The sequence below is a fragment of the Crocodylus porosus genome, unplaced genomic scaffold (genome assembly GCF_001723895.1).
Source record: "Crocodylus porosus isolate Cpor-Errol unplaced genomic scaffold, CroPor_comp1, whole genome shotgun sequence".
Taxonomy (NCBI): Eukaryota; Metazoa; Chordata; order Crocodylia; family Crocodylidae; genus Crocodylus; species Crocodylus porosus.
The window spans coordinates 19,586,754-19,601,896 of record NW_017728912.1 but is presented as its reverse complement, the minus strand read 5'-3'; the positions used below and the strand labels follow the sequence as shown (position 1 = coordinate 19,601,896).

Sequence of the window (15,143 nt, the reverse complement as noted above, 5' to 3'; positions counted from 1 at the left end):
ATGTCTATGAAATCTATTAACACTGTAGGCTGTAGGAAGAAAGCATAGGGCTGTCTGCTTAAATGCTCTTTCCCTTAGCACCACTTTCTGCCAGTATGAAAGGATATCAGACTACCGTTGTGGTGCAACCCAGGATTGCATATCTTATAAAGAAAAATTGCAGAAGTGTGTATTTGTCTTCATTCGTAAAGGAATGACTATGGTAATGTAGCAGAAGGGCCACACTAAGAATCTGTTATCAAGGCACCGTATACAAAAAAAACTGGAAAGGATCCCAAGGCAACTGACAAAGATGATAAAAGTGGGTAAAATGCAAGCCATATGAGAGAAGGTTGCAGGAACTAAGTATAATGAGTTTAGAAAAAAGGATTAAGGAGATGAGCCTGGTAATTTTCAACTATTTGAAAGATTTCTATAAAAAGAGGGAGAAAAACAAACATTCTTCCTTGTGCAAGGGAGGGCAAGAAGCAATGGGTTTAAATTACAGCGAAGCAGATTTAACTCTTAGGAGAAACTTTCTACTTGTTAAAACAATAGGACAACAGCTGCCTATACAAGTTATGGAATCTCCTGCACTGGCAGTTTTGAAGAGACTGGATAAGCATCTTCTGAACTGGCTTAGGAACAGTGGATCAATCCTGCATCAGTGCTGTGGGCTGGAATACGTTACCTATGAGGACCCTCCCAATTCTACAGGCCTCTTTCATCATAACTTGTTCATAGCATCTTAGCAAACTGTTTTTGTACACTAAATCTTGTTCTTGATGACAACCCAATAGTTATTGAAGCGAGATAGTTAAAACAATTGCACGCTTAAAGGGCTTTGAGGATCTGCCTTCTGAGGAGTCAGATTAAACCAACATGATTGGTTTAGTCCTGCACTTTTCAAGAATCAGCTCCAGGCTGCTCTTTGCTGTCTCTTTTGCATGCTCAGTGTTTTGAGGTCTGTTAATAATATACTTCCCGTATATAATAAAAATGCTTCCAATGTCAAAGGGTAGCTAAACAAAGCTGTCTACATTTGCTCCCTTTAGTTTCTCTTATAATATGCATGATCAGTTGCACCAGCATCAGATTACACTTGTATTGTTTGACATTTCACCTGCTGCAGTCTACAAGAAACAAAGGAAGTAGGATGTAAAAACATTTAACAGCTGCTGTAGGTGTAGCAGTAATGGTGGGATACACAGAAGTCCTCAACTTTAGCTTTATTACTTCAGTGAAAACACACTAAAATTCCTGTTCATTTCAGTGACAACAGTTAGCCTAATCCTGAACACATTCTGGTGACACTTGATCTGATGATGCATCATCCCTTGCATAAAAATACCCCTTTTTTCCAAACTGGGGGCAGGGGGAGGGGGGTTGTAATCCAGAGACCTGAATGTCATGGTAGGTGTGTATTCCAGTTTATCCTAGAGAATAAAGATCATTGTGAAAACCTTCTAAATAGACCAAGTGAGCACTGGGGCAAGTATGGGCAAAAGTCTGCATGGATATGAGTCTTAACTACAGTAAACGGTTATTCTGCATTTGGAATCAGTTACAAAGATGTCTTAAGTAAGAGGTTACTTACTTCTCTCCTTCTAATGGATACCATCCCTGTAATTGCCCGTACTCATTTCTTATCTGCAGTAGTTTGTTGCCTATGAAAGTTCATGCCTCTCTGAACCAATTAGAGTCTAAGGCACATGGGTGGGCAAAATGGTGGATCTGGCCTATGGCTGGACTCCATTTCCTAGCAGCCCCTGCATGTGTGGCTCCCAACCAGTCTCCACAAAGATCCTGGGCTCATGTGAACCCAGCACTGTGCTGTTGTGACCCTGCAATCCTGGAGTCTTCTTAGAGAATGGCCAGGAGCCACACCGGCAGGGCACACAGCTGGGTGAGGAGCTGCTTCAGGGCTAGGATCATGGGGTGGTGACAGTGCAGGGACAGGGCAGAACCACGATCCTCTCACTGCACACCCTTATCCACAGAACCCATGTCCATCCCAGGGGCATATGTGCAGCACATCACAGCTCTGCCTCAGCCCCAGCCCCAGCCCCAGCCCTAGGTCTGCACTGTCACTGCCCCAAGATCCTGGGATCTCCCTGGCCATGCCTGTCTCTTGCTCCCAACCAGGGCCCCATCACAGCCAAGCAAGTGGCCACACACCCAGCTTGCGTGAGTCCTACACCCAGCAGTGGGTGAGGGGTGGATGAGCTAGGGTGCCCAGGCAGTGGGGCTGAGTCTGGCAGTGGGGCTGAGGCTGGTGGTAGCAGCCAAAAGGAGTTGCTGCCATAGGAACTGCTGGGAAATTGAGTCCACTGTGGGCTGGATCTGGCCCACAGGCCCGATTTTGCCCATCCCTGCTTTAAATTCATCATCCTGCCCGGTCTTCTGCTTGGCCTCAGATTAACACAGCTACCCACCTCTTATCTAGGCACAATAATATGTAACAGCTCTGTGCTTTGACTTGCTATCATCAGACTGGCAGAGGCAGGCTAGAACAAAGCATAATCAAGTTGTAGTTTAAATTGCCTTTGGTTCAAAAAAATTGTGCTGATCATGTAAATTCAGGACGTCTCACCAGAGAGACTTGTTCATGCCAAAAAAAAAAAAAAATTCTTGTATATTGCAGATCCTAATTATTGCTACTCGCTTATCAAAACCATATTTTTAAAAAGCTACGATTATTCTGTATGTTAGCAGCTGCAGTGATATAGTGTGTGCATTTGTGTATGTGTTTAAGATAAGAGTGGGCACATCACGTTTATTGCAGAGCTGACTAACTAGCTCTGCAGTAAACATCTCAGGATCTACACATACACCCCCAATTAGGATGCAGAAAACTAATAAACTCCACAGCAGGGCAGGACTTGTAAACTCCAGAGCTTATTCATGTGTGCTAATTGCATATGTAGATGTACCCTATGTGTAATACATTCTTAAAACTGCCAGTATAGCTAGGCATGTCAATTTCTGTACCAAATGTGTCAGTATTTTCTAGTTTGAACCCCTGAACTGATGAAAGGGAAGGAATATTTTAGTAAAGCTTAGAAATTGATAGACAGGTTTAAAATGGTTTATAGCAGACAGGCATGATTGTTAATGCCTCAGGGAGCTATGCGTTTTGGTTTAGCATGAGATGAAACAGGCCTAGAACCTACCCAAAGAACATGGGCAGAGACTGAAGCATAGGATTAAAGTATTAGATACCACATGAACTAAAATGGTATTGGACTTCTTGTAGTATTTTGTTTTTGTATCTTGGCAGGCAACTATTTCTTGGATCTCCTGAAAAGGAGAACGAGCTTGGCCTTGTTCAAATAATTTCAACTCTATCTATGGAAAATATTTTCCACAAAATGCTGAACACATTCTAGCTAGTTTGTGTGGAGTTTAGATTCATGCCTCAACTTGAAGAAAAAACAGTGTCTTTAAATCAGTGTTACTCTTGACTATTTAGCAGGGCACATTAATAAGTCAAATGCCAGTAGGGAACAGCAAGGAATTTAGTTACCTCAAATCATTTAATAACATAGCTAACTTTAACTAACTTGTATTTTCTGTTTGGTATTTTTTTTATGGCAGTGATTCTCAGCCAGGATGCCATGACATCCTGGGGTGCTGAGAGATCCTTTTAAGAGTACCATGCAATATTAGCAGCATTAGGTGTACCAACACTTACAAATAAGTTACAAGATAAACTCCAGAGATTGTGTGTAGGAACCCATTGTATTAAAAGCATTCTGAGCTGTTGTGGTCTGAGTTCATTGCCACAAAATATAATTGCTCTTATTATTTTTCCAGTCAAAAATTGCAACACCTAAGAGCTGGCATCTTCAAAGGGATGCCTTGAGTCTGAAAAGGTTGAGAACCACTCATTGTTGATTACATGTCAGAACAAAAACGTGATCCCTGCGAGCAAAAATTCTCAGACTCCAGAAGAAATGAAAGGCTACCTTTGCTCTGCAGGCAGTTTTTCAAGCCGCTAAAACATTCACTAACTATTTACCAGTACTGAAGGTATTTTTCCCCCAAAGTAGTTTGATATTTCCTTTTGTTTGTTAAAATGCTTTCACGCAGCAACTGCAGGATGCAGTAGTAGACAGGCCCTCAACCCTTTATGTGCTTAGTCAAGCACATCGAATAAGATTTTACATATCCAACTTAGTTTAGAACTATAACAGATATTCATTGTTTTGATTAAATAGGTGTTTTACATGAGGCAGCTTCTGTGTTCATGCTCGTTGTTGTGGTACGGATGATAATCTGGGAACTGGAAACAAAGAGCCCAGGTTAGCTCTGAATAAATTAAGTTAGAAACCTAAACTCAGCTATTCCAAAGCACTCTGTCATCTTTTCCAATTTTAAGAGAGCAAAATGTTTTATAGACTTTAACACGCTGAAATTATATATTATAATGCATACAATCCTAGTAAGCCACAATATATACCATACATTTATAAAATAAAACACACACACAGAATAGAACTGTTTAACCCTCTTTTTGTAGGAACACTTCCGTATCAGCAAGATACGTTGTATCACACTATGCATTAGAAAAACTTTTCAAAGCAGAAGTTTCTAAAAACATGACTCATAATACCTTAGTACGCACTTTAAAACTGTCCTAATTCCAGAGAAAGTAAGTATATTTCAGTTACTCAATCACTCTATAAATCAAAGAAAAGCACTAACAGAATTGAGCCCAACTTATCAAGTGATTTTAGGCTATTCGTTTCCATTCCTCTTTCAAGGAAATAGTGTACATTAGGATTCCACAAACAAGTGGAGTAAAAAAATTAAAACAGAACCTGAAGTGAAAGTTGAAGTCTTAGCAGACACAGGGATTTGTTGCAAGTTATCAGTAAATCTGATTGATACACGTACACTGATGTTGCCATAGCAGCTCAAGGAATAGACATGACAGAACTAGAAGAGCCACTGACATGGAACTCATTGCTGACTCATCTCCACAAGTAGTGCTTAAAGTTGAGCATAAAATCGATATCGTCACTCTTCCACCTGCACAGTCACTGAGCCAAGATCACGACAAATATCAGAGTAGGTAACTATATCCTTCCCCGTGTGTATACCCCAACCTACCTAGGAGTTGCATCAGACCATTCCTTCACCTATGAACAAACGTAACTTCCAGAAAGTCAGCAGTAAAGTTTCTGCATGGGTAGTTGTCTTAAGATATTCAGCCAGCCTGACATGGGGTGCCAACTTCGAAGTGCTCAGAACCACCACACTTGCAATGGTATATACCCCAGGAGGATATTGTGCTCCTGTATGGTTCAGAAGGTGTTACACTAAAAAGCTTGACATTTGACACTACTTAATAGTGCACCATGACTCACAACAGGCTGCAAAACCTACACATACGCACATACTCCCCATATTTTTGAGCATTAGAACAAGTGATATAAGAAGACACACCCTAACATCCTTACTGGCAATAGAGGCAACAGTTGATGAAAAATCACCTACACCATGTTAACTGAAGACTCAAAAAGATGGAAGATTAAGAGGCTCAGAAGTCACAAATCATTCGTACATGAAGCCCAGAAGCTCCTGGAAGATGTTGAACTGAACCTATGGGCAGCAATGGAGTAGACAGACTGCTAGAAAAGGTTATATCTATTTCTGCAGCATATTATACCAACACCAAACAAGTCCTCCATCAGGCATAACCTTAACAGAGAAGCGTGGGTCAAGATGAACAGACTGAGATCTGGATGACACTTCAAAACAACACCTTATAAAGATGAATATCTTGGACAACCCTTTGTGCAAATGTGGTATCCAACAAACAGCACAGCATTTAATCAAAAATTGCAATCTTCACAAATGCCCAGATGGGGTCGCACATTGAGTAATAATACCTGATAACTGGTCATAGATTTGGAAGTTGATATCAAACACCATACAAAAGACAGTCTGATAGCTGCAGATAAAAAGAAATATCATAGTTTCTTGGTGAAGTTCTTGCTTGTTAAAAAAACAAAGTAACCTACTACAGATAGGTCAGTTAAACTAAATAAGATGTTTATGTCCCAAAGGGAACAGTTAGGAATCACAAAGATCTGTTAACTCTGTAGGAGGAATACATTTACATGAAGATGTCTTTAGCACATTTGTCAAACTAGATGAAACATTAAGACACTACAAGTTATGAAAATATTTTTAATTTTTTTATGAAAAAGAATATAGATAAGGTGAAGAGTAGCTAAGAGATGAAGACAGTAACACAGTCAACACAACACAAATATAAATCACCCTCTGAACAGACCAAGATGTATCTTTTGCTATGCAGAAACAAATATACTTTTGTTACAAATAATCAAATATAATTAAATTTGATCTAAAAATACCATCTATTTGAAATTAATTATGAAATTACAGCTGTGTTTCAGCATCATCAGATCAAGTGTCACCTTGCATATTTTTTGGCTGTAAACTGTCTGGTTCTGCAACACAAGCTTTGAAAGTATCCACATGGATCTGAGAAGTGCTGCAGAGTAAACTGGGAATATAAGCAGACAGTAAGGCTCTTTGACTTTAGTTGTATCATTAAAGGGTTTCGTCTAGTCAATTCAAACATGGCAAGGTATACAATCAAAGTAGAAAAACAGAAGTCAGTTAATCACAGTAATAGTCTACCAACAGCTTAAAAGTGCAAAACATTTAAGATCAAATATTGAACTCACAAAATCCTTTCTAGGTACACTAGACATTTAAGGCCTGCTTAACCCCTAAATCTGACCTATTTAAAAAAAAACAAAAAAAGCCTGAAGTCTATATTGTTTTCATGTTCCTCACCAAATGTGTGCAGAATTGTTTTAAGTAAAAAGGCATCAGTAGTTTTCAGTAGCATTCAATCAACAGCCTACGAGAAGCTTGTGTGGAAGTAATGAAGGTCACTGCTTTCAGTACCAAGCTTCAAGACTGGATGGCTTAAGCAGACACACGTTTTAAATGAGGGGAAAAAAGACCCCATGTCCCTGTGAAAACAGATCCACCTTCATACCAACATTACACTTCACAAAAATGAAATAAAAACAGCTTGTAACAAAATGCTGGTTCTTTTGCTTGGGTTGAGCCTTTCACAGTTCTAGTTCGTAAGGTTTCCAGTATCTTCTTTTAAAGGTCTCTCTTGTCCTCATACTGGCACATACAGGCAGCTCTCTGACTATCCAAGTATGGTTTACATCCTAAATGTATGACTGCATCAAACACCAGCTGAACAGTTGATTCACAGGCTGCAAGACAAAGGGAAATCAGTTTACTGTAGGAATTAAACACGCTCTTATAGTGAAAAAATGAAACAGCTAGGCTGCGTGCAGAAGTTTAGGCAGCCTGTAGGAGAGGCACTACAACCAGGATGGTTTACACAAAGCACCATGAGTTAGAGCACCATTGAACCCAACATGCGCTTCTCCAGAGCTGTAGTGGGGAAAGGGGCAAATGGAGCCCCCTGGCTTGCAGGCCTAGCCCGGCTCCCCTGTAGATCCCCAGAGGGATAGTTGGTCTGGGCCTGCAAGGCCGGGGGGGGGTGGCGGCTCTATTTCCCTTGCTTCAGCTCTGGGCAGGGCTGCGACAGCTGCCACCATACAGATGCTCACTCAGGGGCTGAGGGGAAGGGAGCCCCCTGCTAGAGAGGCCCAGCCCAGCTCTCCCCAAGAACATGTGAATATGGCATGTTACAGGGACTAAGGAACGATCATACATTCATTTAGGTTTTCTTTTCAACATCTAAACCTACTTTTATTGAAAGTTAGAATATCAAAATAAAGTTAACCTTGACTGCATTCACTACGTATGGAAAAAAAAAAGGTTCTTGAGTACACTAATCTTCGGTATACAGCTTTGTGTTGCTGTTTTATGCCCCCCTTTTTATACAGAATATCCTCTGGCTTTAATGGCAGCTCTGCGTGGATCAGGTCTTTCACAGTTCTAACAAAATGTGCTCTTTGATTGCATACACTTAATTGCAATCAAAGACCTCTGCAAGATCCAGGTAAGGGTCCACTCTGCAGCCAGACTGCTTTCAACAGGAGTACTCACAGTAGGAAGCATGATGGTCCTGTTTCTTAGGCATGTATTTGTCAAATATTGATACAGGTTGTGGCGGTTTTGCCTTCCTTTAGCAGGGGGCATGGGCCATCCAGCTGGGATCTCGAGTGCATATTAACATCTGTTTATAAAACCAAGACACTGGCTACCATGGATCCCCTGCCTTACCTGTGGCAGGTTAGGGTGTTATGTCTTGTGTCAGGGTTGATGATAGTTTTCCAAAGGTTAGATTACTGATTACATGAGATGCTTGGATAGGGATGATCCCGTCTCAGGCAGAGGGCTGGACTAGATGAAATACGGAGGTCCCTTCCAGCCCTACTTCTCTATGAAGTCTAAATACTGATCATTTGCATAACTGGACCCCTAACCAGAAAGGAGTCCAACTTGTACATTCCCACTGAAATACCTACACTACTCACCAAAATAAAAAAGCATGCTTTAAAAGGTAATTATACTGTATGCTATAGTTGCTCAAAATCACTTTCTTCCCCCATAGCTCAGGGAGTCTAATCTATACCTCAATTATGTGGATAGGTAACATCTCTGATATTACTCTAAACAGAGTGGGCTCTAAATTCTATTATTAAAAAAAAGTAAAAGGAATTTACAGATAAAATCTACAGGAGTGCATATACAGCACTGTTTTCTACCTACAGTGTCATTATACATCATTTTAAGATCTTTATTTTGTAGAGGGAAGCAATTTCATATATGCATGCAATTTACAGTAAAACCCTTTTAGAAGATGGACCACACCCAATGCAACAATAAGTATTTATCTTCATTACTGTACAGTGCAAATATGGCTAATCGTTAAACATTTGTTTTTATGAATCTGTAGCATAAGTTTTCATAAGCATTAAGGGGGGAGGGGAGGAAGGTAGGAACTATGCATTTAATGCAAAAGAATTGATATTTAGCATCTAAGTAAGTTGTTGCCTACGAAAGTTAGCACCTCTCTAAGCCAATTAGCCTCTAAGGGCATTTTTACACATGCTGTGCTGCGGTGCAGACATATGTATAAGTGGCAAAATGAGGTGTCAGCACTGAGGAAATAGCAGTGGCGCACTCTTGAACTAAAACACATGGAAGGTATTTTAGTTCAAAAGTGCACCACTGCCATATTTTCAGTGCTGATATGCTTTTCACCATTTATTCAAATGCATGTGCCACAGTGCCAGGCACATCAGCTCACGTGTGGAGCAGACTCGGTTAAATCGAGCCTGCTCCAATGTGCTGGATATCCAGCATATTGGAGCAGACAAATGTATATGTATAAATGCCCTAAGGTGCCAGCTTGGAAAGATTCAACAATTAGCTTAGTGCTTTTCACAGACTTTCACTTACATTTCATTTCAAGGCAACATATTTTAGGGTTTTTTGTTTTTGTTTTTTTATACGCAGGAGATCAATCACTAGTTGTTTAAAACACGCAAGAAAAAAAAACAAACAAGCTTTTCCCCTTTCTTTTTATTAACTTTACATATATAAAAAAGCCTGACACATATACCTCAGGCATATCTTCTTCCCATAAGAATACTGGAGGAAAAGGTAATTCACATGAATTTGTTATTCCCCAATTACTGTAATTTACACACTTCATACAAACGTACACATTTAGACCACTGCTGTCTTGTTCTGTACAGAACCACAGTAAAGATCTGGTAAATATATCTTGCATTACATTTTTTTTCAGTCTTACCCTGTACACTTTCTGATATTCCCAATGTTCTCTGTACCTCCCTGCAGATTTTGGAAAGACAATACTGAAACTGTTCATCACACTCGTTTTTCTTATTCCCACAGGTATCATAGCATCTATCATGTTGATTACAGCACTTTGTCATTGAGGGGATACCAATGTCAAACTGTGAAGAAAATTTTCAAGGTTAGTATTTCAGCCGCCAAGATAGTTTATTGCATCCAGTGATCATAAAAATGGCGTGCTAGCCATGCAAATGAACCCATAAAAGCTGGGTACAGTTGCACCATCAACATGTTACTTGTACTCCAAAAGGAAGCTAAATGCTAATAATATGGAAAGTAAGAGTAGAAACTGAACCAGGAGATTATCTGAGGGCAGTTCAGAGTGCTATCACTGAAGTGCTGCAAGGTTTTCAGAATCTTCCCTGCATTAAAAGTATTTAATCCTTGATAGTGATCCTATCTTCTGAGCAGAAATAATGAGCGCCAATAGGCATCCTTATTTTTAGGATGTTTAAAAAAAAAGTCTGCATTAGGAAACATCAAGCTGGTAGTCTGTCAATTAACTAACCTCTTTAAAATGCTTCCAAAGTACAACCTGAAGTAACATGCGCACACATTGTTTCTATTTTTAGAATGGAAAGTTCAAAGAGGGCACATTTTAAGTTAACTACTAGTAACATTAAATAAGGAAGACTGAGTAAATATGAAAAGCTCTTGGAAAAAAAAAAAGTAACTCACATGAACTCCAAACACTGGTGATCCACATCCATTCGGTGGTGAAGGCTTATATCCATAACGTGGAAAAGGCTTTGATCCTACAAAAGAGAATTTAAAACCCCCTAAATAAGTTTTGTTTTTGTTTTTTTGCTTCAGTTGTAAATTAGGTGCATCTGCAAGTGCTAAGTTCCTTTTTTTTAAAAAAAGGCAAGTTTTAATCAGGTATCTATTTTATGCACTCAAGTTTCAACAATTTTGGTTCAAAGTTGCACATATATTCTAGATCAACATTTCTCAAATGGGTCACACCCCCAAAAGTGGGTTGTAAAAATACATGAAAGGGTCGCCAACAAATTTAAAAATGGATCAATAAACTTTTAAAATGGATTCTCCTCTAAAGGAGAAAAACATGGGAGATAGTAGCTTTTGCCTTGCAGGCTGGAGAGTTCCAGGCTGCAAAGGGCTGTTTGGGACCCCGCAATGCCCCACACACTCGAGGGCACTGGGTCAGGAGTCAGGGGCACTGGGTCAGGACTGGTCATCAATGTTTACAAATGGGATCTGGTACAAAAGAGGTTGAGAACAACTGTTCTAGATAAAGCAAGACTCCCTGTCCGCAGTAAAAAAAATATAAATTTACTTCAGCTTTTTAAAATGTTGCATACTTTTTACCTATAAGCAAAGCAGCTGTGCTAACTTCCTTTCTAAAGCATCACACCTACTAAATGGAATGGAACAGGACACAAGTATTTTTGCTAATTTTTACACAACTACAAAATGAAGAGCTCCTGCTTATTTGTGAAAGCCCTGTTCATTTGAAGAGTGCACAACAATATTTGTGTGTATATAAGAATAGGAAAAGTATGGGGTAAAACAATGCAACTGAACAGGTTCTGGGATCTGAGACCAAACCAAGAAAAGCTTTCTAAAGGAGGGATTGTATGGACAAGGTGCATATAATGAATGAGGTGGGAGTAGGACACACTTCATGGTGGCATGAGATGCACACCAGAGATCACCCTAAGACTTCACCACCAAAAAATCTGCATGTACACCCCCTGTCCCCTCAGTTTCACCCTCAAAAGGAGCTTCATTGGGTGAAAACAAAACAGGTTACTTGGGACTTAGTATGTCTAAGCTGAGACAATCTTAAAGACATGTTTTAATAAATTCTACTTCAAAATTTTCCAACACAATCAGATAAAACACATTCTTAGGTAAGACTACCATGAGAGAAGCCTAGGCCAAAATATCTTACATCTACAAATAGTTTCTAGAGCTGCCTTTGCATTACTCCAGTTATTACTGGTTTCATGCAATGGAAAGTCATCAGGGGCTAAAGACATAAAAAGTGAATCCCTGCATGCTCACACTACCAAATGTAGTGTCGTGTAGGTGTGGTAAGGGGTGGGAAAAGTCCTTCCTGACCTTCTCAGGCAAATAATGAAGCCCACAGCACAAAATTAAATTAGTTAACCTAATTCTCACACAGTAAATAACATATGTGAATTTAAATTTCTGATTAATTCCTGTTACATATTTCTCTTCCGTTTTTCAAGTTTACACAAAAATAGTCTCAAGTTGTGAAGCCCGCATTTGTGGCCGAAGTCACTTACCTGACTATACTGAGGGAAGTTTCAGGCAATTTAATAACATCCTAGCAAAGCCAATATCCATTTTCAGATTAGTGTTTATTCCTGGAAGTATCTAATCCTTCTGTAATGAGATGCTTGAAACCATGACGGTACTGAATTACATCTGATGCAACCAGCAACAGTGGGAGTACAATGGTCGCTTTGAAGAGTGTTGCAAAAGACTGCTGTGTTACTACATAACTGCACTCACTTGGGGTTGCTGAACAAGAACCAAGTAAACCAAAGGATTACACGTCAGTGTCATATATAGCAGAAGCTTTTGTGATCTGAAGCTTACTCCCTTCAATACTGTGAAAGGACTGTATAGAAAGCAGAGTATAAGGAGACAGAAATCAGAATACAAAAAAGAAGGGGAGAGAACTTTCTACATTCCCTTCCACAGTATGTGATGAAGTCAGCTTCAGCTTGGGAAACCTTGCGCTACATATAGATCTAATTTAGTTAGTCTATAAGGTGCAAATCTTCTCATCAACTGTCTCAAGCAATCAATGCCTTCACTTGGCCTCCCTGATTAAGGGAGGCTTCTAGTTCCCTTGGCAAGCCTAGGCCCATGTTTCTCTGGGCATAGCAAACAGGCCTGCCTCCCTGACACAGCAGGGAAGCTGTGCAAGACAGAAGGCCGGCATCAGAAAGCAGATACATCCAATCCTATCTGCAGAACCACCAAGGCACTGTCAGGGGTAGCTGGGTACTGCCACCTGCATCCCAACACACCATTCAGGCAATTCTCAACCAGGGACACCGCAGTGGCATGTACAGTTGGCAACTGCCGTCCCCAAAATTAGCCCAAAGCTGCCTTAAAGGCCCCTGCTACGCACTGCATATCTTACACAACTGATTGGTCTATCATGCAATAAATTCAGATTGGCCACCATGCAAAGTAATTGTCACACAATTCACTGGATCATCACGCCATACATTCAGACTGGTGACATGTGCAAAGCAATTATTGCAGAAGTCTCTGCTCTTATAAACTGCCACACATGCAAATAAATATCACGATGGCCCTGTCATGTGTTACCCAATCAACTGGTCCATCATGTAGTAAATTCCGACTGGACCCTGTACAAACTAAATTATCACACAATCCACCGGTTCATCATGCAACATAGTCCTACTAGCCACACATGCAAAGCAAGTATCACACCATGGTCCCTAGTACATGTTACATATATTATATAACTGACTGGTCCATCATGCTTTAAAGCAGGGGTGGGCAATTATTTTGGGCAGAGGGCCACTTATTGAGTTTTGGCAAGCCATTGAGGGCTGCATGACAGGCAGCCAGGGGCAGATAAATATTAATTTTCTAAACTTTTTAGGGACCCTGCAAGCCAGATAGGTTGGCTTGGTGGGCTGCATGCGGCCCGCAGGCTGCATTTTGCCCACCCCTGCTTTAAAGTCACACAATTATCATGTAATTCACTAGCCTGGCATGCCATACATTCAAAGTGGCTACACATAGATTTCATAGACATTAGGGCTGGAAGGGACCTCGGAAGATCACTGATCATTGGTTCTCAAAGGGCAGGAAGTCAGCTGGGGTCATAGGATCCCATGTAAATGAATGATCACATGAAAGCCCGAGCCACATATTACACAGAGACAGCACACACCATTTCATCCTGCAATACATTCAGATCGGCCACATGGGCAAAGAAATGATCATACCATTCACTGGCCCAGTGTGCACTAAATTCAGACTAGCAACACATGCAAATCTGATCACACGCTGGCCCCGCCACACATTATATAGAAAGCACCATTTCCTCCTGCAGAGCAGCACGGCCGTCCCTAGAGGGGGGCGAATTGAGGCAACCGCCCCAGGCCTCGGGGACAGTGCTGTACCACCAGCTCACCACCCCTAGCCCTGCATGGGCTATGCCCCGGGCACCCCTAGGGAGGCTCTGCAGATCAGTCACATTGGCCAAACAACCACCTCGCCATTCACTGGCCCAGTGCGCAACTGGCCACACATGCAAAACAACGATCATGCCAGGGCCCCTCTTGCACGTTACAGAGAGCGCACCAGCAACACATTCATACTGGCCACCCAGGCAAAAGAAGTATCACAGCCACACATTACACGGAGCCCGCCACTCCCTCGGGCACTATTTAGATCGGGTACATGATTCAACACCTTGACTGGCCACACACATAAACCAACTATGGCACGCCAGCCCAGCGCAGACGTTACACCGAGCGCACCAGCCCCACACTCACACGGCCGAAAGCGACGCTCCCGCGCCGGCCCCGTGCACACGTTACATGGAGCGCGCCACTGCGCCGCGCAATCAACGCAAACGGGCCTGCCCGGCTCCCAGCGAGAAAAGAGCCCGGCCGCTCCGCCGCCCCTACCGTCGCCGCACTTGTACTGGCAGAGCCCGTCCTCGCCGCCCAGCAGGTCGAGGGCGGCGTTGAGGTAGACGTCGATGCGGTGCACACCGTTGCGGATGGTCTTGAGGGTCATGCGCCAGTCCGGGGTGTGCGGCGGCTGGTCCTGCGCCCCCAGCGCCGCCAGCGCCAGCAGCAGCAGCAGCAGCCGCCCTCCCGCCATCTGTCCCCATCCCGCGCTCCGCCCCCGGCCCCGGCCCCGCCTGCGCTCCGCCCCCGGCCCCGGCCCCGGCCGGGCAGAGGGGACACGCAGTGTCAGCGATGTCCCGGGTGGAAATGCGCGTTCCCGTTTCGCGGGAGAGCCGCAGGTGCGGGTCCTGTTGTTCATGTGCTAAGGAACAAAGCAGCGATTCTCAGCCGAGCTGCCACAGCACCGTAGGTTCCCTCATGAGCTCTCCAAAGGTGCGGCGGGGTCCCACGCAATGTGAACGGTGTTAGGTGTGCAGACGTGAGCCGCAAGGTAAACCCAATGTTGCAAACAGCAGTCCATAGTTGTGGTTTTTCTGAGTTCTTTGGAATAGAAAAACTGCTCTATTTTTATTTATTTATTTATTGGAATAGGTCATTTTTGTAGGCACAGAGAGAGGTTTTTTTAAAAAA

General features: G+C 42.1%; 1 protein-coding gene across 1 annotated transcript; it reads right to left on the bottom strand.

Moving 5' to 3' along the window:
• Positions 1 to 6,159: 6,159 nt before the first annotated feature.
• PLA2G12A (phospholipase A2 group XIIA) lies at positions 6,160 to 14,717 on the bottom strand. The gene is made up of 4 exons (XM_019534121.1): positions 14,508 to 14,717; positions 10,516 to 10,592; positions 9,773 to 9,938; positions 6,160 to 7,253 (listed from the first exon to the last, which is right to left on the bottom strand). Exons 1-4 carry the CDS (start codon positions 14,704 to 14,706, stop codon positions 7,135 to 7,137), a joined length of 561 nt encoding a protein of 186 aa, XP_019389666.1. The 5' UTR covers positions 14,707 to 14,717; the 3' UTR covers positions 6,160 to 7,134.
• Between the last annotated feature and the right edge of the window lie 426 nt (positions 14,718 to 15,143).